Consider the following 25,311-nt stretch of genomic DNA (forward strand, 5'->3'; position numbering starts at 1 on the left):
CTTTGTTGAGACTTCATGGCAATTGATGCAACTGAGTAGCTTGCTAGGCCATTTCAGAGGGCAGTTGAGAGTTGACCACATTGTTGGGGGTCTGGAGACGCATGTAGACCAGACCAGGTGAGGATGGGAGATTTCCTTCCCTGAAAGATATTAGTTAGCCAGATGGGTTTTTCCAACAATCAACAATGGTTTCATGGTCAACAGTAAATTTTTAGTTCCAGATATTTTGCATTGAATTTAAATTCCACCATCTGCCATGATAGAATTTGTACCTGGGTCTCCAGAACATTAGCTGAGTTTCTAGATTAATAGTCTAGTGATAATACCACTAAGCTATTGCCTCCCCGCATTCCAGCCCACCAGTCAGCCAACTTATTTGCAGATGCAATGACAAACCAATATTTCTGTAGATCCCATGGGTTTTCTGCCCAGTGAATTAGATTAAAGTGACTTCTGAGACTTTCTTGGAAAAACTCAGCAGGTCTGGCAGCCTCTGTGGAGAGTAATCAGAGTTAATGTTTTGGGAGTAGTAACCCTTCCTCAGAATTTTTCCGAGAAAGGGTCACTGGACCTGAAATGTTAACTCTGATTTCTCTCCACAGATGCTGCCAGGCCTGCTGAATCTATCCAGCAATTTCTGTTTTTGTTTCTGATTTCCAGCATCCACTGTTCTTTTGGTTTTTATTTTCTTGAGACTTCCTTCTTTGTTTAGTCACACATTGTGTGCAGTTGGAACATTATATTGGAACCTCCTTAGGCATTTTGGATTCTTGTTGCACCTCCTTTAAGTTATTTGAGGCTGTGTTTATATTATATTATATTCAGCTGCGGATACAATTCAGTCTGTAAACATTGTATTCTCTTAGCATTTACACTTCAAAAATCCACATTCGCTTTGGTGTATTCCTGTGGGAAGCGAAATTCCAAAACTGTTGGAAAACCCCATCCTTGCACCCAGATTTCTGGACAGCACCTTCAGGTTCATTACCCATTGCTTTGACTGGGACATAAAATGTGGTTGTTTTTGCTGCATTTGGCAGTCTTCAGGCCAAGATTATTTAATATTGATCAAAGTGGCATTTCATATAAATAGGCAACCATTTGCAGTGGTTGGAGATTCTAGAACTAAGGTGCACAGTCTAAAAATGAGGGCCCAATTGCCCAGGAGAGATGTTAGGAAGCACTTTAACACGTACATGGTGGTAGATGTTTGGAACTCTTCCACAAACAGTAGTGGATGCTGGATGTGTTGTTAAATTTAGTTCTGAGTTGGATAAAGTTTTGTTAAGCAAAGGTATTAAGAGATGTAGGTCAAAGGCAGATATGTGGAGTTAGGCCACAGATCAGCCATGACCTCATTGAATGGTGTTACAGGCTCAAGGGCTGAATGGCCTACTCCTGTTCCTACATTCCTGTGTTCCTAAGAGACCTGGCACCTCTTCAGCAGGTAATCTTTAACCTTTAGGTAGTGATAACGATCCTGGATATTCTCCTGTTGTTTAGTTGCTCACCTAACCCCAAGAACTTTGGTGGAGAATGTGGTTCACTCGTCAAGCCTGGGTGTATCTTGGCATCTAATAGCTATTGGACCTTCAGAACGTTAGATTTTAAACATGCACATAAGGAACTATTCATCCTCCTAACAGGAGAAAACAGAATTCTTGTCAGGCAAAATAAGCAGGGCTCTGTCAGGTTGCTTTCCCTGCTCTGGTTCAAGATTGCTGTGACACAGTTCAAGGATTTCCAAGTTAATTCAGTGGATGTGAAATTGGAATGGCACCTTTATGGTGTGTGGTCTTTATAGCTAATATTAAGTGGAGAAACAAAGATAATTACAAAAATGATATGTTTTCATTCATGTATAACAACTGCATGTCCTTTCAATATTTAATGGCTGTATTGTTTTCATATCAGATTAACAGTGTGAAGAATCAATTGTAATGATGTTTTATATTATTATTATTAAACTCTCTTGTACAACACTGTGGTTATATATGATTGCCAGAAATACTTTTTTTAGTGGAATCGGAATTTCCATAGTTAAATTTCATTCTTTGGAAAGCTTTGCTTAACCAATCTATTCACACTGCTTAAAGGATTTAACAGACTTTGCTTTATCTGCAGGATTCTATCACTGGAGAGGTTATAGATTTGCTGCAACCTTACCTAGATATGGATGACTACAATCTTGAAACTGCTAAGAAGGTGTGTGGCAATGTTGCAGGTCTGTGCTCGTGGACTAAGGCCATGGCAAGCTTTTTTGAAATTAATAAAGAAGTGCTTCCTCTGAAGGTATAGTATAAATACATAATAATAAATTACATAACATATGGTTCTATATTACAACACTCGGACTAATTTTTTGATGGAGAGGCATTCCATCTTAGTCAAAATGATGCCCAAATCAGGCACCCACCACTTGGCTGGAGTCATTTGGGTTGTAGTTTGCATTTCTGTAGTTGCTGGAAAAAGAAGTGCCCACGTAAAAATGCATTTACCTAAACAGGTTCAATTTTCATCAGTGGGATGTTGAAAAAAATTATTTGTAAGCTTTATACTTTTCAAGAAAATGTTTAAACTTATTAGAGTTATCATAGGATCATAGAATCCTCACAGTGTGGAAGCAAGCCTTTCAGCCCATTGAGTCCACACTGACCCTCCGAAAAGCAGTTCACCCAGAACCAACCCCCTATCCTATTATCCTGCATGCCCCATGGCTAATCCACCTAGCCTACACATTCCTGGATGCTCTGGGCAATTTAGTGTGGCCAATCTACCTAACCTGCACATCTTCTGATTGTTCTTTGGAGTGGTAAGGTATCTCCGGATAGGACCAGGTACACTTTAGGAGAGGTCACGTAGCCTTTGTGATGACTAAAAGTAGACATGAGCATACATTAAACATGAAGGAATATAACTACTTATTTTGTTTTACATCTGGGGCAAAGTGCCAGGGCATCAAGACTGGCCTTTCAGACTCCTCACCTCTCACCCTACCGCCGTTGTTCCTGCCTCTTCATTCTTTGAAGGGGCTGCTGGCCCAATTCCTATGAATACTTGTACCTGTGGAACTAAAATTAAGCTGTCAGGGCACATTTTCCTGAGTTGGATTTGTAGAGCAGAGAATTCTCCTGTTTGTGGTCCTGACTTGAAAGCAAAATGTCAGATCTAAGAGGAATTCTCTTAAAAGCTTTTGGATTATTGATTTTATGTTGCCATTCATATGAGAGATTTTCTTTCTGTTTCTATAGCTTTCCATTATAAGTTGCAACCTGCTTGCAACTTTTCAGCATAAAAATTACAGTGAATTTGTCCTTGGCTGATGCCAGACGATTTTGGTCTAGGGGAACATATACCAAGTGCTCTCTATGAAAAGAGGAAATTCACTCTATACATGAGCATGTCTGTTTACAGTAGCTGAGAGCAATATTTATTTATTTTTAGTTTCATATGTTCCAAACATAACTGTTGAGCTTAATATTTGTGCTTAAATGCGAATTGGGAGATTTTCATCAAAACTGAAGTTTAAAGACATGATTATTTCATAGTAATGAGCTTTTTTCTATGCAAGACTGATGATTTAATTTACATTTTATGTGTACTAAACTAGCAGTTAATGAATTTTTACGTGACAGGGGAAATTCAAGTACCCTAGCTAGGACTCATTTTACAATGTTCCACACTTTTATTTACTTTGACGTGTCTTTTTGCGAAAAGGCAAACCTTACTCTGCAAGAGGCCCGATTAGCTGTTGCAAAAAACGAACTACACAATGCCCAAGTGCAGCTGGATGATAAGCAACGGGAGCTGGATGAAGTGCAAGCAATGTATGATGCTGCTATGTCAGAAAAGCAAGCACTACTTGATGACGCAGAGGCCTGTAGGAAGAAAATGAACAATGCCACAGCCCTCATTGAAGGCCTAGGTGGTGAAAAGGTAAAACTAAATTTGTCATAAACTAATTACTAATATTCAACGAACACCTTTTACTGAATCTGCATATGACTAATTTTTAAACTGTTCTGCATTCATTGAGACTAGGACTCATGATGCAAGTTCAAACTCTCACATTACTAGTTATTTCATCAGAATGAGCATTCAACAAGCACCCTGAGGCTCTGAGTGCACTCCCTGCAGATCTGCCACATGTATGTTGTGGAACACCTACTGACTTGACAGATTTTCATCTGTGACACAAATGGCATGTAACATTGCATAATCTTAAAGCGAATCCTGATATACATATATAAAACCGACAATAGGACTGCAGTAGTCATACTCAGTCAAAACAATTGCATCAACAAGAGGCAAGCTGTGCCTAATGGTAGTTCCAAGATTCTAAGTAAAGGACTTGCCATTACACATGACCACACAGCCGCACTCAAGGTCAAGATGCAGAGGGGCTTGTTGGATTTGTGTAAGGTTAGTAATCTACCTCTGATATATACATGGTAGGTTTTATCTTCACAGCATGTGTATACGTAAATGGACAATTCCAAGATACACAAAAACCACACCCCTTTATGCCTTATTTTATCTATGTCCTGTGTAACATGAATTGGTCAAATGATTAAATGAGCTGTTGTAACCAGACTTTAAGCGAGTTTTGCACAAACATTGTGAAGGATTCCCTCACTTTTCAAAGACCATACAAGACTTACATATTGAGAGCAATTGTATGTCCATGTATATTTTTGCTATTGCTAGATCACTTACCACAGTAGCACTCAAAGGAACCATTGATGTTACTATGTCACAGCAATGTGCATGTGTGCCACCAGTTCTGAATCTGTGTGCATTGAACTCATGAACTTAACAATCTGTACAGTTGAGTTCAATTTCAAGTACATACACCCAAACAGATGATGTTGCCATAGGACCCGCTTTTGGCTCAGCTCTTGTTAGAAACACCAAGAGAAGTATGTATTTGATGGAATGCTCACTAACCTTCTAACCCTTTGTGATATTTGAATCTGTTGCTGCATCAAAGAATTTCTTTATATAGCTTAATAAATTCCAGAAGTCTGTCAATGGATTCTCAAATACTATCTACAGAAAACTTAAATTCACTGGTCAAAATACACATTAGATTTCTACAGTTTCATGCACAATAAGATCAACCTTATTGGCATACTCATGAAAAGGTCGCTATTTGCTCATCCTGTATGTTTAGTGCAGGGATAGGAAGTACCAAAACAATCCTTTTGACAATGGTTACACTGGTCAAATCATCAATCCACTGTATATTGTGAAAGTTCTTGAAAGGACCCTTACCTTTGACCTAGGACTGTTCCCTGTCTGTCTCAGTTAACTGTGGAAGGGACAAGTATCTCAAAAATATGAACAGGAGAAGCTCGCTGTCTCACACTGCAACTTTGCAGTGAACACATGAGTGGTTCCTCCACCAACAGGATGTTGTCATAAGCCACAATGCGGTTTTGCCTACCGTACAAATGAGTAATGTGAGTTACCAAGTTTCAGTGCCAGTGTATACCAGGTATATAGGCCTTATGATTCTGGTCAGGCCACATTTGGAATATTCCGAGCAATTTTGAGACCCATATCTAAGGAAGGATGTGCTGGTGTTGGACAAGGTCCAGAGGAGATTTACAAGAATGATCTTGGACTGTAGGCTTGTCACATGAGGAGTGGTTGAAGACTCCGGGTCTGTGCTCGTTGGAGTTTAGAAGGATGACGGGGGATCTGATTGAAACTTACAAAATACTGAAAGTCCTTGATAGAGTAGACATGGAAAAGATGGTTCCACTAGTAGGAACGACTATGACTTGAGGTCACAGCCTCAGTGTTAAGGGACAACCCTTTAGAAGTAAGATGAGGAGGAATTTCTTCAGCCAGAGGGTGGTTAATCTGTGGAACTCATTGCCATAACAGGCTGTGGAAGCCAAGTCATTGAGTATATTTAAGACAGAGATCGATAAGTTATTGATTGGTAAGGAAATCAAGGAATTCAGGGGAACAGGGTTGAGAAACATGTCAGCTGTGATCAAATGGCAGAGCAGACTCGATGGGCCAAATGGCCTGTGTCTGCTCCTATATCTTGTAGTCTAATAGTAGGCACATATATCAAACAACACATCTCATTGACCTTTGCAGTGGGCAGCATGCCAGTCATGCTTGAACAGCCCTTACATGCAAGACTCAGAACACTATGCCTGTCACCAGATGTTATTCAGCTATTGAATATGAGACACATCGATATGTTATTAGATAACCTGGTTTAACTTACATCAGAAACCAGTTTAAGTGTATTATTCAGTCTTATAGTTTGATGATTTGCACGAGTTAGGTGCAATACATATTAATACACAGGACCCAGTTTTAGTAGACAAAGGGAATTTGTGCATTTATTGCAACTTTTTCATTGTAACAAAAAGGATCATGGAGATTTCCAAGCTCTTCTGTTCACAGAACAATCAGAGTCTACCTGCGTGCTCTGAGAACTAAGATTGACAGTTCACTATATTTGCTCCATTTCTGTGCTAGCAATGGCCGAAATGATTACACCGTGTTCTCCTGCTGTTTAAAATGATTAGGCTTTTTGTGTCCTAGTCCTCTTGAGTGTAAGACAAAAAGCTTTGACTTCTTTCCTTTAAACGTTTAATTTCTGTACTACGAAGCAATTAATTAATCAATTCAATGCAGAATTAATACAATAACTCTCGATTATAAAAATAATAATTAATAATTCAATTGGTAGTAACTAAAACAGAAGAGGGTGCCACATAATTTGCATATTTAAATAAAAAGTGTTACAAAATCACAAGAGATATAGAGGAGTGGGAGCAGAAAGAGTCATGTGATAGCACAGAATTGAAAATTGTTGAAAGGTGAGACATGTTGACAAAGCTGTTTGACTTGCATTCACCAGGAAAAATTCAAGAATGCCAAGTTTCAAATGATCACAACAATAGGAGGAGGAGATTGGTCATCAAGATGACTTTACTTGGATGAGGCATTGCCATGGAGAAAGCAATGGGGTCTATAGACTTCCCTTGCTTCTGGGTAACTAAAAAAAGCAATAAAGGTTAAACCTATTCCTTTTGTGTGTAGAGATAGTGCCCTGTATATGAATTTGTGCTATGTCTAGCAAGCATAAGTGAACTATGTTACAAGTTCAACTGATTATCTCAAATTGGTATAACTATGAGCACACTCAGGATAACCGACCAAATGCGTCTCGTCATAGAATCACATCTAACAGTAAATGTCAGCGCTCAAAACATATGGACCCAATTTCCCTCATAGCCCCCAAATCACCCGGATAAATTTGCCCACAGGGTGATTAATGAGAGAAAGGTTACCTAGTAAACAGAATAACAGGAAGCAGTGAGGAGCTGCTCCTCCAATCACTGAATTGTCCTCTCCCATTGTTGCTGCTGATAGTTCACCCATACGTCAGCAACTGATGTATGATTGAAGGAGCTACAAGCAGGTTAAGTATGTCCTGGCAATAAGGGAGTTGCTAGGGAGGGTCTGCTGGAGTCCAGGTTTGGGAACCAAGAAAGGGTCAGGCAGCTTTTGCTGAGGCTTGGAATGTGGAGTGTCCTGGAAGGAGAGAGGTCCTGAAGTCCTTGACCATGTTGAGAAGCTTCCTTTTTGCTGAGTGGTGGGGAACCACTTTACTGCCATCCACCATTGGGTCTGGTGTAAGGCTGCAAAGATGGCGGAAGAGAAAGAGAGAGGCTGCAAAGGGGCTGGGAGAAAGAGGGTGGCTGATCTGTTTGGATCCTCTGCCTCCTCCTCCATTTTCCAGTGACATCTATTAACTATACATGCTGTGTTTATTTTCCAAGTCATTCTGTGTTCTAAAGGGAATGCATACTTGTGCGCCTAAATAGTTTGTGCAGAAGCCTTGAAGTGAGTAAAATCTCCTTCAGTACCCGCTTCATCGTTCCCTGTAGACGTTTGCAATCTCAAGTGCTTGCTATTTTACATTGTCATTTACAGAACTGAAACAACACCCGAGAAAAAAAAAATAACCAGCATCTGACAGCAGTGAATTTCTGCTGCGTAGTCTGAGAACATTTGATGGCTGCTGGCTGCCTGTACACAAAGACCATTATAGTGTCCAATGTAATTCAACCAGATCATATTGTAGCTGCTGTCTGGGAGCTCTAAGCACTTGAAAGTCCCAAAAAATGTGCTCAAATGATCCCAATTTCCCACTGGCAATCTTGAATCAAAAAGCCACACGGAGCTAAATCAAACTATTATCACAGTTTTAAAAATGTTCCTTGTTGAGGTCAGTACCTGCAATGTAATCGAAAAGTTTGAATGGTCTTGTAAGTAACTGAGTTTTGCTTCTGTAGTTCAGAACATCATTCAATTTCCTGAACCTCTCCTTGATATTGACATCTCCTGACCTGCAGCATATCAATAAGGTACAGCAGCTGTACTTACCATGGGTTCATACTGCTGCTTCTGGGGGAGAAACTGACCAAAACCAATGGGACCCAGCAAAAAACTTGTTTAAGATCTTCTCCAATACCTCCAACTTCTGTGAAACATTGAAATGTGGGTATATCTGTCATTAATTCTATTAGGGATAAACAGAATTCAAAAGTAGACATGGGCTTGGGAGGTAAAAATCCAAATAAAGTTGTAAAACAGTTTGGTGAAACTATTTGATATATTTCCTTTAAAAATATCTCAGGTTCGGTGGACAGAAAGCAGTAAACTTTTCCAGGATCAGATTACTTGGTTAGTGGGTGATGTATTGCTAGCCACTGGATTCCTCTCCTATTCTGGACCTTTTAACCAAGAATACAGGAACCTTCTCCTTCAAATGTGGAAAGAGGAGATGAGCAGCAACAATATTCCATACAGTGATGTAAGTGAACTTGTAGATATGTATAATTCAATAATGTAATCTGACCCTTTCACAGGAAGTGGGTGTCACCGGCTGGGACAGCATTTATTGCCCATCCTTCAGAAAGTGGTGGTGAGCTGCCACCTTGACTTGCTGGACATTTTGAAGTTGAATTATTAAAACCCTACGGGTTGATTATTAATTTGTGACCTAATGTATAACTATGTTGCAGATTGGCTGCTCATTATAGAAACAAAACTGATTTTTATTTCCCATGATTTAATGGAAGTAAATATATTAGCCCATTCTCATATCATGTGGTTAATCATCAATGCCAATTTTTACACCTTTACATGAAGTTAAAAATCTAATCTCTAATTTCTTAGAAAAGCAGGTATATTTTGAGAAGTAGAATAATAATTGTTCATTGCTTAAATTATTAAAAATATTCCCTGAGCAGGAGAAAGAAATGATTTTTGCCCAATAAATTTACAGAAATAATGTGGAAGTTTAGCAAAACTCTTTGTTTTGCCCTTGATGAGTTAAGATGTTTAATTTCTGAGCCCTGCCCACATAGAGTGTCTGAAAATTGCAAATGCAGGAAATTGTCTCTGAAGGATTATCCTCACAACTTGATTTGTATCTCTCTCTGTAGGATGGTTTATAATTGTAATTATTACCGAAAGGGCAGGTTGCCAACTAAAAAAAACAAGCAAATTTATTAAGACTTTTATCTTTAATCAGTCTATTGATTGGGCTTTTGCAATTTTATCTTTTCCTTTCTGTATTTGACAATGTCTTTTTTTCTGATGGTTTGACTTTGCTGTACAGTTTCTTGTCATATTTTCTTTTATTCTTCCTAACCTTTATTTGAGATTGTATTGGGGTAGAGTTGTTGGTCGGATTTTACACTCCCTGGCTAATGGGTTTGAAGGTGGGATTGGGGTGGTTTGTAAATCCTGCATCCTTGCTGCCTATCCGCCTGCCCATGAACTTTCTGAAGTTGTACAGGGCGTGCTGGATATATAGGAAGCCCGTCCTAGGACGTATTGAGGTACATAAATGACCAATTAATGGCCACACAAGAGTCTCATTCTAACCCTATGGCAGGAGAAGGCCCATGTCATATGGAAAGCCCAGCAACATTAGTAGCATGGGCTTATGGAGGACAAGGGGATGGTAGGGTACGTCTCTCAGGTACACATTAGAGACCCCTGTGAGATTGCCTTCCCACTTTACCCTCTCCCTGACCTTTCGAATATAGCCCACTCAGCCTCTTAAGGGGACTGCAAGTCTGACTCCACTGAAACCTTCCCAGTTAGCTTGGAGTCCATCATTGTCCCTTGTGATCAGCTGTAGTCCCAGCACTGGCCACCACTCCCATCTGACACTGCAGCACCATTGAGCAGCTAGCCATTGGATCTTTGGTTTAGCTGGCTGTTTTCTGAGGCACAACCTCCTGTCTATGAGGAAGGAGAAATATGAGCTGATCAAAGCGAGCATGGATTTATGAAAGGCAAATCATGACTGACCAATCTAGTTGAACTTTTGGCTGAGTTTGGTGACATGACAACTGCAGAAGGTACACTTTTCCCACATGTAATTGTACTGCCAGTAACTTCAATTTCACTGATGTAAACTTCAGTCTCAACTCCAAAAACATATTCAAAGGTCAATGACTTGGTAGGAAGTCTGACACTGAAGCGCTGAATCTAGTACAATTTCCATCCAGCATTGAAAGGTAGTAATTGAATAAAAACTATATATTATTTCAACTGATAAATAAAAATGAAGCTCTTGAATTATCTCTCACAATGGGGTTAATCTAGCTGGCATACATTTTAATTAATTCACATTTGTTCTTGCAACTCCCATACCTGCCACCATGTGCAAAAAAAAATCTGGGTGTTACTTGCAAGAAATTTAATAAATGCTCAGGGAAGGACTGACAAGTGCCCATTAGATACCAGTGTACATTTTGGGTGGCAGCGAGATTCAGGAGTGGAACAGCAGCTGGCAGGAGATGAGAGAGGCAGCATATTTATCTATTATCTCTGTTTCAAATAAGTGAGATTGCCTACGATTAGTACTTAATGAGGCTGGATTGCTTAGGTAATAGAGCAAAATGCTGTGGATGGTTTACGTTATTGTTGAGGAAAATAAAATGCAAGAAAATTCATGTCATAGTTTATTATAGCTGGCAGGGTTATTTGTTTATTAATTCCCATTGCGATGAGCAATTAATTGAGATAAATCACAGTATAACTATGGATGGTATTAATGATACTATTTGTTTACTCTGTTACTCAGTAATTGCTTTTAATAATTAAAGAGCGAAATAAATATTTTGCTGCACTCTAAACATGAGGATAGAAGCAGATAAGTGAAATAATCTGAAAATATTTGTTCAAAGATATTATGACTCTTCAAACAAAATCTGGTAAAATGTCTCTGAGATGATCGAGAGCTAATTCCAGCTGTGCGAGTGGCCTGAAACTCAAAAATATCTCAAGTAACAGACAGTCAGAAACATTTTGGGTCCAGTGATCCCTCATCGGAGCATTTTAATTTATTCAAAAACATAACAGCTTGCGCCAACTAGGATTCTCAGCTGTTGTTTTATTGTCTGAGATTACAAGACTTAATTCATTCCTGCAGCAAGGGAAATGAACAAAGCAAATCACACCAAATATTGTCACACATAGCTGAAAAGCTGGTTTCAGAATAAATTGGCAAATGCCATTCTGATTACCAGTGCTGCACAGGGTTATGGGTATCAGATGGGCAAAGGTGTTCACGTAGCTATGATCATAATGAATGGTAGGGTCGGCTCGATGGGCCGAATGGCCTGCTCCTGTTCCTTTATCTGCCAATGGATCTCTAGTCTTCTCAGACAAGTCATGTTGAAAACCCAACGAAAGGGAGATAGTTCTATTTTGTTTTTAAAATGTGTGTTGGAAGCAAGTAGAAGATGGTCATTCTTAAATACAGGGTGGAGTTTTCCCTTCCTTTGAAGTGGCAGGTGTGGGAAGGGCACATAATCAGGCAGGTTGGCACTAGAAGGAGATCTCTGCCCTTCTCATTACCTCAGCCATCGGGTTCTGAACAAGAAGCTCCATTGAACGCCCACTGGTCACCTTTCCAACCTACCACCTGTTAAGGCCCTTAAGTCTTCAATTAATCACCATTTCAGGGTCTCAACCTGCTACTGATCCAACTAACTGCCTTCACTGGTGCTAAACTGGAAAGAATTAGGGTACAGATGGGGCAGCGACCACATTGGGCTACTGAAAACCACCCCTCTATCCTTGCCGAGTCCTCCAAACTCCCAACACCCTGTGGCCCCCACCCAGTGATGCCCCTTCTTGCTGATCCCAGCCTTCGTGGCTGAACAGCCTAAGGCTTCCATGGCTCTCTGCAGCTTCTGATTGGTTGGCAACTTCAGGCAGAGCAGGACTTCATGGCTGTTAGGTTGAGAATCCCTTCCAGCAGCAGCATTGAACCACCTGATTGGCACATGATCTGACTGACTTTCTCTCAGGTAGTGATGTTATTCACCCTTAAAAATGCACACTTAGAGCAAAGCAAAGAAAATCTACAAGACCATTAGTAATTCTCAGAAGTTGCGGTTGCTGCTTTTCCACTATATTGTACCATTGCCTCTAAGCGTACCTGAAAAAAAAAGGAGCTTGGGAAATAGATACTTTTGTTTATTGCTAATTAGTCAATTACTAATATTAGTTGTAGAACCTTTAATGGTTTTCATTTATTTTAACCTCCAGGACATCAACCTAATCAGTATGTTGGTTGATAATGCTACAATTGGTGAATGGAACCTTCAGGGACTTCCAAGTGATGACTTGTCAATCCAGAATGGTATCATAGTAACCAAAGCAACCAGGTATCCACTTCTGATTGACCCACAAGGACAAGGCAAGATCTGGATTAAGAATAAGGAAAAGAACAATGAGTTGCAGGCAAGTCTGGGGAAATGGTGTTATATGTTATAGGCCAGGATGTTTATCTTGAAATTAATTCTTGTTTTAGGCACAAATTGCGCACAAAATTATACCTGTTTTGAAAAGTGAACTCTCCCCCCACCCCAAACACTGAGTTTCCAATTAAATTGATTGGCATATTGCCAAACAGAATATCTGCTGTGAACCAGTGCGATCAGGTAGTGTTTTAAACTGAATTTTTAAATTAAAAAAAATTGCTTCAAAAACTGTTTCCGTATATTTAAAAGTGATAAATTGATGAAGTTTGATGAAAACAGCTGAAAATGCTTTGCCACACGAAGAGTATTGTGGTGCAGTGGTAGTGTTCTTCTGAGCTAGGAGGCCCAATTTCAAGTCCCACCTAGTCACTAAAGAAATTATTTTCTGATGTTATTGGGGTATATTAGATAGTTTCTTAGTAAATCCCAACAACAAAAACACACTTAAATACTTTTGATTCGTACTGTTTAGTGTTTTTTTCACATAAAAGAGCCAACTTTAACTATTGAAGCCTCTTTGGATGTTGCAAATGAATACAATTAGTAGAAATATTCAATAGTAATTCGTTCACCCTGCGTACTTATGTACACAGGCACTGTTTTCAATGCAACATTTTTAACACTACCAAATTGTGCCAGAAACAGTCAAGCAGAAAAAGCAGGCACATATCCTGAGCTAAAATTTAAATTATAAATATTTGAAACGGCAATGATTTAAATAATTGAGAATATGTCTATGCACATTCAATGCTTTTATTAAGGTTGGCAGATCATTTCAATGTACCTCCACTAGAATATATCCCTCTATAAACATTACAAAATGTAATTCACCTCATATTATTCATTGCTGTTTGTAGAGTCTTGTTTTATGTGAAATGGGTTTCATGTTTGCCTAACATAACAGTGACTGCACTTCAAAGCAATTGTGTGGCAAGCTTTTGAGATATTTCAAAGACGTGGTAAGGAACTATACAAATAAAAGCCTTAATTACGCAAAAATAAATTTTTGAAGATTGATTTATGGGAATATAAAAGTTAGCACAGAAAGCAAGTTAGCTTATAGCATCATATTCCTTTATAAACATTCTTTTATTTTAAAAAATATAAAAGGAATAGCTAACTAATAACTTCATTTGCATTCCTCATTCTATTTCCAGACTCCTTCTTTCTCTTATTTAAACACCCATGCAAAAAAATGTTTGAACAGCAAGACAGCAGATTCCAGATCTCTGAAATAAAAACACAAAATGCTGGAAATATTCAATAGGTCAGGTAGCATCTGTGGAAATGGAAACAGTTGTATACCAGATTGAAGACCCATCATCAGAACTAGGCAAATGTTAGAGATGGTTTAAATAAATACAGAGGCAGAGAAAGGAGAGAGGGCAGGAAGAGCTGTTTCTTTGGACTGAATATTTGAGGCCCTTTTCTGAATCTTCACTTGCTTCATTGTTGTCTCTTTTCCCCTTTGCCATTTTTCTCTCCTATCTTCCATTCTGTCTTAGATCTACCATTTGCTTCTTTTTTTCACCATCCCTACTCCTTTTCTTACCACTGCATTTGCTTAAAATCTATTACATCTCTAACCTTTCCAGTTTTGATGACAGCTCATTGACCTAAGATGTCACTGCCTGACATGCTAAATATTTCCAGCAACTTTTGTTTTTATTTCAGAATGTCTCTATAATGCAAAACACAAAAATCTGCTTCTCACATAAACAAGCACGATGATGTTGAAATTATTTGCCTGTGTGAACTGGATGTGGGGATCACTGGACTAGTGTAGTTGGGTCAAAGTACATCTGAGGCTGAAGTTTCATCTTTTCACAGAGGTGCAATCAGCTCACAGCATGCAGATTGCATGTTTTTTTTGCAGGAAAAGCAATTTCCATCTGTACCTTCCTGATCCCGCACCATTTTAGTGTGGCCTTTTTGTAGATCAGGAAAACTTTGGTTGCAAAATGCACATGCATCTTTTCCGAATTCAGAGTCCAACAGGAAAATTGCATTGTTTTCCACCTATTATTGTAATGTTCTGGTGTGGGCTTTGGAAACCCACCAAAAAAAAAGCACTCCTTGGAGAGTTTGTGACGATGAGCGAAACCCAGCTGAGGAGACAGCAACATTCTGACAGGTAAGTTTTGAATGTTTGGACAGCTTCAAATGTCATTGTTAGATGCTTCATTGTATTTTGATGAGTCTTTTTTTAGTGCAGTTATTCAGCACAGGATTGCGTTCTAAAAATGTAAGTTGATAATTACATTGACAGTGACAGCATTATGTAAGCATTGACATGCATTACAATATTTTTTTCCGTTGCAAGAAGTGGCATATTACATTCAAAATGTCGATAAACGGTTAATATGGTGGCACTAATCTCTATGTAACTTTGACTTTGAAAGCAAAACTCCTGTTGTTGAACGTTTAAAAAATACAAGCATCTGCACACCCCCTCCATTGATTGACAAGCAACTGCTTTGAAATGAAATATAACACGATCTGAGATTACAATTTCAGGGTCTTGCAGCTGCAGTCTAAGCTTTTGACAGCTGTGGGATTTATGAATGCTGGTCTGAGTTCCAAAAGCTATGACTGACTGGACCCCAGCAGATGGTTTGTTAACACAGCTGCCCAGGGGAATGACTGACAGTTAAAAGAGCTTGTAATAAGACAATGAGCTTTTGATATTGTTTCTGCCCTCATGGTTGTCTGTTTGTACAATTTAGTGGCCACTTAAGGGATTAATTTTTTTCTATAGGACCACACTGTTTTTGTTGCATTGTTAATGAATTACTAACCAGTTTTTTGTATTAAGATTTGCATTAGCTTTTCACTGGCCTGCATTTAACATAATTCCTATTGCTATTCAATGGCTTCTAATAAGTGTATGTTGGGTATGTGACGATGAAAGGTACATGGAGGGGAAAGGGGTTGTGGCTGAAGGTATAGGTGAGATTTAGGATATTGGGCTTCAGTCTCCAAGAAGTGAAATTGATACCCTTCCCCCACCCTCTGTACCCCCAAATCCATTTCCCCACCTCTACCTGCACTTCTCCTGTATTCCATTGAGGAATTTGCAAATAGCAGTACAAGCTCCAATGTTGTGGGATAAAAAACAAAACATCTAGTCAAAGCAAGTCATAAGTTGGATGTATGTTTTGGAAGCCATGAAAGGACTTGACTCACATTTCACAGCCCTGAGATGAAAATCCAGCCCCTGCTTTTTATAGGAGACATGATTCAATGTTTGGTTCACATTCACAAATGACTTGCTTCAATGGGCCAAAATAATTTAATTTCTCGAGGGCTCTTCTTGGCCGTTCCCCTCAATAACAAGTATACCTTTTTGGATACTGTTGGTTGGGGGGGTGGGGGGGTACTTACCAGGGGTAAGCCATGGGGTACAGGTCTCTGGCACAGAGTCTGTCCCTGTTGCTCAGAAGGGAAGGGGAGAGAGGAGGAGCAGAGCATTAGTCATTTGGGACTCCATAGTTAGGGGGACAGATAGGAGATTCTGTAGGAACGAGAGAGACTCGCGGTTGGTGTGTTGCCTCCCAGGTGCCAGGGTCCGTGATGTCTTGGATCGTGTTTTCGGGATCCTTAAGGGGGAGGGGGAGCAGCCCCAAGTTGTGGTCCACATAGGCACCAACAACATAGGTAGGAAAAGGGATGGGGATGTAAGGCAGAAATTCAAGGAGCTAGGGTGGAAGCTTAGAGCTAGAACAAACAGAGTTGTTATCTCTGGTTTGTTACCCGTGCCACGTGCTAGCGAGGCAAGGAATAGGGAGAGAGAGCAGTTGAACACGTGGCTACAGGGATGGTGCAGGAGGGAGGGATTCAGATACCTGGATAATTGGGGCTTATTCTGGGGTAGGTGGGACCTCTACAAACGGGATGGTCTATACCTGAACCAGAGGGGTACTAATATCCTGGGGGGGAAATTTGCTAATGCTCTTCGGGAGGGTTTAAACTAATTCAGCAGGGGGATGGAAACCTGAATTGTAGCTCCAGTGTACAGGAGGTTGAGAGTAGTGAGGTCATGAATAAAGTTTCAAGGTCGCAGGAGTGTACCGGCAGGCAGGAAGGTGGTTTGAAGTGTGTCTACTTCAACGCCAGGAGCATCCGGAATAAGGTGGGTGAACTTGCAGCATGGGTTGGTACCTGGGACTTTGATGTTGTGGCCATTTTGGAGACATGGATAGAGCAGGGACAGGAATGGTTATTGCAGGTTCCGGGGTTTAGATGTTTCAGTAAGATCAGGGAAGGTGGTAAAAGAGCGGGAGGTGTGGCATTGTTAGTCAAGGACAGTATTACGGTGGCAGAAAGGACGTTTGATGAGGACTCGTCTACTGAGGTAGTATGGTCTGAGGTTAGAAACAGGAAAGGAGAGGTCACCCTGTTGGGAGTTTTCTATAGGCCTCCGAAAAGTTCCAGAGATGTCGAGGAAAGGATTGCAAAGATGGTTCTGGATAGGAGCGAAAGTAACAGGGTAGATGTTATGGGGGACTTTAACTTTCCAAATATTGACTGGAAACGCTATAGTTCGAGTACTTTAGATGGGTCAGTTTTTGTCCAATGTGTGCAGGAGGGCTTCCTGACACAGTATGTGGATAGGCCAACGAGAGGCGAGGCCACATTGGATTTGGTACTGGGTAATGAACGAGGCCAGGTGTTAGATTTGGAGGTAGGTGAGCACTTTCGTGATAGTGACCACAATTCGGTTACGTTTACTTTAGTGATGGAAAGGGATAGGTATATACCACAGGGCAAGAGTTATAGCTGGGGGAAAGGCAATTATGAGGCGATGAGGCAAGATTTAGGTAGCATAGGATGGTGGAGGAAACTGCAGGGGCTGGGCACAATTGAAATGTGGAGCTTGTTCAAGGAACAGCTACTGCGTGTCCTTGATAAGTATGTACCTGTCAGGCAGGGAGGAAGTGGTCGAGTGAGAGAACCGTGGTTTACTAAAGAAGTTGAATCTCTTGTCAAGAGGAAGAAGGATGCTTATGTAGAGATGAGGCGTGAAGGCTCAGTGAGGGCGCTTGAGAGTTACAAGTTAGCCAGGAAGGACCTAAAGAGAGAGCTAAGAAGAGCCAGGAGGGGACATGAGAAGTCTTTAGCAGGTAGGATCAAGGAAAACCCTAAAGCTTTCTATAGGTATGACAGGAATAAAAGAATGACTATAGTAAGATTAGGGCCAGTCAAGGACAGTAGTGGGAAGTTGTGCGTGGAGTCCGAAGAGATAGGAGAGGCGCTAAATGAATATTTTTCGTCAGTATTCACACATGAAAAAGACAATGTTGTCGAGGAGAATACTGAGATACAGGCTATTAGACTAGATGGGATTGAGGTTCATAAGGAGGAGGTGTTAGCAATTCTGGAAAGTGTGAAAATAGATAAGTCCCCTGGGCCAAATGGGATTTATCCTAGGATTCTCTGGGAAGCTAGGGAGGAGATTGCAGAGCCTTTGGCTTTGATCTTTATGTCGTCGTTGTCTACAGGAATAGTGCCAGAAGACTGGAGGATAGCAAATGTTGTCCCCTTATTCAAGAAGGGGAATAGAGACAGCCCTGGTAATTATAGACCAGTGAGCCTTACTTCAGTTGTGGGTAAAGTGTTGGAAAGGATTATAAGAGATAGGATTTATAATCATCTAGAAAGGAATGATTTGATTAGGGATAGTCAACACAGTTTTGTGAAGGGTAGGTCGTGCCTCACAAACCTTGTTGAGTTCTTTGAGAAGGTGACCAAACAGGTGGATGAGGGTAAAGCGGTTGATGTGGTGTATATGGATTTCAGTAAAGCATTTGATAAGGTTCCCCACTGTAGGCTATTGCAGAAAATACCGAGGCATGGGATTGAGGGTGATCTCGTGGTTTGGATCAGAAATTGGCTAACTGTAAGAAGACAGAGGGTGGTGATTGATGGGAAATGTTCATCCTGGAGTTCAGTTACTAGTGGTGTACCACAAGGATCTGTTTTGGGGCCACTGCTGTTTGTCATTTTTATAAATGACCTGGATGAGGGCGTAGAAGGATGGGTTAGTAAATTTGCGGATGACACTAAAGTCGGTGGAGTTGTGGATAGTGCGGAAGGATGTTGCAGCTTACAGAGGGACATAGATAAGCTGCAGAGCTGGGCTGAGAAGTGGCAACTGGAGTTTAATGTGGAAAAGTGTGAGGTGATTCACTTTGGAAGGACTAACAGGAATACAGAGTACTGGGCTAATGGTAAGATTCTTGGTAGTGTGGATGAGCAGAGAGATCTCGGTGTCCATGTGCATAGATCACTGAAAGTTGCCACCCAGGTTGATAGCGTTGTTAAGAAGGCATACAGTATGTTAGGTTTTATTGGTAGAGGGATTGAGTTTCGGAGCCATGAGATCACGCTGCAGCTATACAAAACTCTGGTGTGGCCGCACTTGGAGTATTGCGTACAGTTCTGGTTGCCGCATTATAGGAAGGATGTGGAAGCATTGGAAAGGGTGCAGAGGAGATTTACCAGGATGTTACCTGGTATGGAGGGAAGGTCTTATGAGGAAAGGCTGAGGGACTTGAGGCTGTTTTCGTTAGAGAGAAGAAGGTTAAGAGGTGACTTAATAGAGACATACAAGATGATCAGAGGATTAGATAGGGTGGACAGTGAGAGCCTTTTTCCTCGGATGGTGATGGCTAGCACAAGGGGACATAGCTTTAAATTGAGGGGTGATAGATATAGGACAGATGTCAGAGGTAGGTTCTTTACTCAGAGAGTAGTAAGGGCGTGGAATGCCCTGCCTGCAACCGTAGTAGACTCGCCAACTTTAAGGGAATTTAAATGGTCATTGGATAAACACATGGATGATAATGGAATAATATAGGTTAGATGGGCTTCAGATTGGTTTCACAGGTCGGCGCAACATCGAGGGCCGAAGGGCCTATACTGCGCTGTAATGTTCTATGTTCTATGTTCTATGTTCTATGATTTTTTAAAAAACTATTATTTGAATTACAGGGGCTTTTTTTTGTAGTTTCATTCACATGAACTCACATATTAGGTGATATAATCACACAGGAACAAACGTTTTTGTAATTGTATTAACATGTGGGGTATTTGGACTCACACAGAAATACAATTAGAAGAATTAATCCATGCCCTCAATAATTCTCAACACCTTGTTAAACTTAAAGCCAGAACACCCAACGGAAGATCTAATTTCCATTGACACTACAATTGACGACAAATGTCTTTTCAAATAATTGATGTGCAATTCTACTCACAACAATCCATCATCATGAATATATCTTCCTCAGACTGGTGAGGTCACAGCTAATGCTATTCCATTACTTATGCACAGAGCTGGAACATTTAATTGGCAGTTACTGCCCTTTTTATTGTATCTCAGATTTGAATTAACAATTGACACATTGTTTACTATAATATTGTCCACTACATTTTACTCCATATCATAGCTCCTGAACTGAAACAGCCTTAAGCTAGAGATTCCACATTCATTTCTAAGGAATTCCTTCCAACAGTGATTTCAAATCTTCCTGCCACCCAGTCAGCTCAGTATTCATTTGCTGACTGGTTTAAAACTCTTCTCTCTCTTTGCAGCAACTCTCTCACTCCACTTGCTCACCTCTCCCCATATCCCTTTCTCTCTTTCCCAATCAACCCTTTCAGCTTCCTTTTTCCCCAGCGACCTTCCCCCCAACTCACTGTCTCATTCTTCCTTCACCTTGCAGCTACCTTCTCCCACACATGGCCTTGCAAGCCTCATCCACTCCCCATCCTCTCTTACAACATCCCCTTTCCCACCCATTCTCCAGCAGCCTTTTCATTCTTCCCTCTTCCCCTGAAACATTCCACCCCTCTTTCAGCTATATCCCCTCCCCTGGCAGAAGCCCCCTCCTACCTGGACCTAGAAAATAGAGATCTCAGCAGACTGAACCCCAGGACCCATTTAAAGTCCCCCCCCCCCCCGCCAAATCTTGGCAAAGGACCAGCCTGGGCAAAGAACCCTCTAAACCTCAGGGGGACTTTCAAAGGGACAAAAGGCTCCAAGCCTCAGCAAAAAATGATGTCTTTGACCCCTTCCCGATCTTGCAAAATGCTGCTGTGACTAAAGCCAAATATTGCTGCTTCAGCAAAAGGCCTCTTCCCCCAACCCATCCTCAGCAGCAGTCCCCAGCTGCAGGTAACAGACCACCTCAGTAACTTCACCTGCTTGGGGAAGGGGGATGAGTTGCAACTTTGCCATAGGAGAAGTGGTAGGAAGGTGGCTGCCAATGGTCAGTTGCAGAGGCAAGAAGAACATTCGTGCCTTACTTGAGTGATGGAATACAGCACTGTCAGGGGTGCTATTACTTGGATGAGGCATTAAAGCCAGGCCATATCTGTCCTCTGAATTATATGAAAAATGCACCATAGCACCATTGTGAAAAAAGCAAGGTTGGTGTTGTGTGCAAAGTATGCCTCTGGTTCCTGCATTACAACTGTGACTACACTCTAAAAGTATTTCATGGGTTGTAAAGCTCTTCAAGACTTCTTTCCATTCTTTCCTTCTTATATTTTCCTTTCCTTTCCTTTCCTTTCTTCATACTTACAAATTAGGAGCAGAGGATAGCCTCTTGGCCCCTTAAACCTGTTCCATCATTCAGTAAGATCATTGCTAAGCTCAATATTACAAATTCCTGCCTATTCCTAATAACCTACCACACTATTGGTTCTCAAGAATCGATCAACTTCTGCTTCAAGGTTCCATTCTCCATGACAACATCTCTATCAATCATAGGCCACTTGATTGCCAATCAATTAGCTCTCTTCTCTCATGCAGTTGGTTTTCCCTTATGTTGATATTCTTGCAGATTATCTCGATCAATGCAATACAAATGTGTATTTTTCATCAATAGCCTATATATATATATCTATAAAAATATATTACACACATATATATATGTATTTCTTTGTAGCCTCCTTATGTTCTCTTGATTTTAATTTGATTTAATGTAGTCACATGTACCTAAGTACAGTGAAAAGTTTTGTTTTGCAATCAGTACAGGCAGATCATAGCAAACAAGTACATACAGTTCATAGGGTGCTTAGACAGAGTTACAAGTTACAGCTGCACAGGAGGTGCACAAAGCAAGATCAACATTAGCAAGGTCAACATTATTTGAAATTAGAGAGGTCTATTCAGCATCTCATAACATCAGGGAAGAAGCTGTTCTTGAATCTGTTGGTGCGTATGTTCAAGCTTCTGTATCTTCTCCCTGACAGAAGAGGTTGAAAGAGAGCATTACTGGACTGGGAGAGGTCTTTGATGATATTGGCAGCATTTCCATTGCAACAAGCTGTGTGAATGGAGTCCACAGTTGGATGGTTGGCTTCCGTGGTGGTGTGGACTATGCACATATCTTTCTGGTATGTCTTACAGTCCTGGGAAGAGCAGTTGCCATCTCAAACCGTTATATACCTGGATAGGATGCTTTCTACGATGCATCAGTAAAAGTTGATGAAGGTCTTTATGGACATGCTGAATTTCCTGAGCCACCTGAGGAAGAAGAGGCATTGTCATGCCTTCTTGACAATCGCATCTGTGTGGGAGGTACAGGACAGGTTGTTGGTTATTGGCACTCCTTGGAACTTGATGCTCCCAACCCTCTCCACCTCAGCTCCATTGATGTTGATAGGGGTGTGTCCTCCTCCTTTCTTCCTGAAGTCAATGATCAATTCTTTTGTTTTGCTAACATTGAGAGAGAGGCTGTTATCATTGTACCATGACACCAAGCCCTCTATCTCCTTCCTGTATTCTGACTCATTGTTGTTTGATATCTGTCCTACCACGGTGGTGTCATCAGCAAACTTGCAGATGGCATTCGTATGGAATTTGGCTACACAGTCATGGGTGTACAGGGAGTACGTTAGGAGGGTGAGAACACATCCTTGCAGGGCGCTAGTACTGAAGATTATTGTGGAGGAGGTGCTGTTATCCATCTTCACTGATTGTGGTCCGTGGCTCATGAAGCTTAGGATCCAGTTGCAGACGGCAGAGCCGAAACCCATGTCTCAGAATTTTGAGATCAGTCTGGTAGGGATTATGGTGTTGAAGGCGGAGCTGTAGTCAAAGAGTAGGAGCCTAACGTAGGTGTCCTTGTTACCCAGATGTTCCAGGGATGAGTGTAGGGCTAAGGAAATGATGTCCACTGTGGACCTGTTTGGCCAGTAGCTAAATTGCAGGGATCGAGGCAGGCTAGGAGGCTAGAGTTGATGTGGGCCATGACCAGCCTCTCAAAGCACTTCATGATTATGGAGGTCAAAGCCACTGGGCAGTAGACATTGAGGCACGTTGCATGTGTGTTTTTTGATGGTACTGGGTTGGTGATGGCCTTCTTGAAACAGGTGGGGACTTTACATTGTAGTAAGGAGAGGTTGAAAATGTCAGTGAATACCTCTGCCAGCTGGTCCACACAGGATCTAAGTGCATGGCCAGGGACTCCATCTGGACCTATCGCTTTCCTTGGGTTGACTCTCAGGAAAACCAATCTGACATCTGCAACAGTGAAAGAGGGAACATGTACGTATGAGGCTGTAGGGGCAGGTGACACCACACCACTGGCATTCTCCTCAAACCGAGCATAGAAAGCTTTGAGCGCGTCAGGAAGGGATGTGTTTTTGTCCGCTATTTTGTTCTGCTTTGTTTGTATCCCGTTATGTTGTGTAGGCCTTGCCACAGGCAGCAGGTGTCTGTGTGGTTAGTTTGGGCCTCTAGCTTGGTCTGGTACTGCCTCTTGGCATCTCTAACGCCTGTGCAGAGGTCATTTCTGGATTTCCTGTATTGGTCTGGGTGGTCCAACTTGAATGCCGCATGCCTGGTCTTGAGTAGGCAGTGGATTTCCTGGTTCATCCAAGGGTTTCTGATTGGTGAACACATGGATTGACTTCTTTGGCACGCCGTCCTCTACGCTGTTGCTAATGAAGTCTGTGACATTGGTAGCGTATTTGTCTAGGCTGCCTGTTGAATTCCTGAATATGGTCCATTCCACCAAAATTAAGCAGTCCATAAGAAGCTTTTCCGCTGCCTCAGACCAGCAATGTATTACTTCCTGTGAAAGACCCTCTTATTTCAACTTCTGCTTGTAAGCTGGGAGGAGGAACACTGCATTGTATTCTGATTTTCCAGAATGTGAACGGGGGATGTAGCGGTAGGTGTCTTTGATGGTTATAAAGCAGTGGTCAGGGATGTTTGGTCCCTGGTGGGGCAGGAGACATGTTGGTTGTGTTTTAATAGCACCTTCTTGAGGTTGGCTTAGTTGAAGTCAGTACCCACGATGAATAAGGGTTTGGGGAATTTTGTCTCCTGAGCATTTGAAATGATGTAAATTTCATCCAGAGCGTTCTTCACTTCAGCCAGGGTTGGTATGTAGACTGATGTCAGGATGGCGGAGGTGAAATCATATGGAAGCTAGAAAGGACGACATTTCACTGAAAGATATTCAAAGTCCGGGGAGCAGTATCTTGCCAGAGTCGCCATGTCTGAGCACCAGGAGATGTTGATTAGGCGGCAGACCCCACCTCCCCTTTGCCTTACCCGAGGATGTATGTCGCAGTCCATGCAATGTATGGAGAAAGCTTCAGGTTGCAACTGGCATTCCTACCTATCTTTGTGTCTTCAGCAAATTTAGCATCAATACCTTTGGTAACTTCATCCACATCATTTATATAAACTTAAATGTTGCGAGCCGAACACTGATCCCTGTGACACATCACGTGTGACATTTTGCCAACCAGAAAATTATCCATTTACGCCTGCTCTCTGTTTTCAGCTAGCTAGCCAAACTTCTATTCATACCAAAATGATCTCATGAGCTTTTGTTTTCATGATAATCCTTAATGTAGCACTTTGTCAAATATCAAATTATATCCACTGATTCCCTTTTATTTACAATATTTCTCTTCAAAGAATTCCAAGAAATTGGTTAAATATGTTTTCCCTTACACTAAACCATGTTGCCTCTGTCTGATCACCTTATTTATTTTGCTTAGTGCCATGTTACAGTCTATTTAATAAAAGCTAATATTTTCCCTGTGAAAGTTGTCAAGTGACTGGACTGTAGTTTGCTGCTTTCTGTTCCCTCCTTTTTCAATAGAACAGTTACATTTTCAACTTTCCAATCAAATGGAACTTCCCTCAAATTTTGGGAATTTTGGAAAAGTAAAACCAATGCTTCAATTATCCCACTAGTCATTTCTTTTATGTCTCTCGGACAAAGTGCATCAAAACCACAGCTCCAACAATTTCTCAGTACCACTCCCCTGGTGATTGTAATCTCCCTCCCTTCCATTTCCTGATTTATAGCTTCTTGGTCGTTACTTATATCATCAATAGTGAAGACAGGTGCACAATATCTGGTCAAATCATCTGCCATCACCTTATTTTCCATTATTAATTCTCCAGGCTCACTTTCTATAGGACCACAGCTTAGCTTCTTAACTCTTCTTT

At 41.1% G+C, this 25,311-nt stretch overlaps 1 protein-coding gene across 1 annotated transcript in view; it reads left to right on the forward strand.

The window, feature by feature from the left end:
* LOC125485397 (dynein axonemal heavy chain 5-like) overlaps window positions 1–25,311 on the forward strand; it is a 77,677-nt gene that overhangs the window by 51,900 nt on the left and 466 nt on the right. Inside the window, exons 14-17 of the mRNA XM_048608013.1 lie at window positions 2,125–2,292; window positions 3,718–3,936; window positions 8,675–8,851; window positions 12,613–12,807. Coding sequence (XP_048463970.1) covers window positions 2,125–2,292; window positions 3,718–3,936; window positions 8,675–8,851; window positions 12,613–12,807 — 759 coding nt within the window. The remainder of the gene's footprint in view (window positions 1–2,124; window positions 2,293–3,717; window positions 3,937–8,674; window positions 8,852–12,612; window positions 12,808–25,311) is intronic.

This window comes from Rhincodon typus, chromosome 2 (assembly GCF_021869965.1).
Source record: "Rhincodon typus isolate 14 chromosome 2, sRhiTyp1.1, whole genome shotgun sequence".
NCBI lineage: Eukaryota > Metazoa > Chordata > Chondrichthyes > Orectolobiformes > Rhincodontidae > Rhincodon > Rhincodon typus.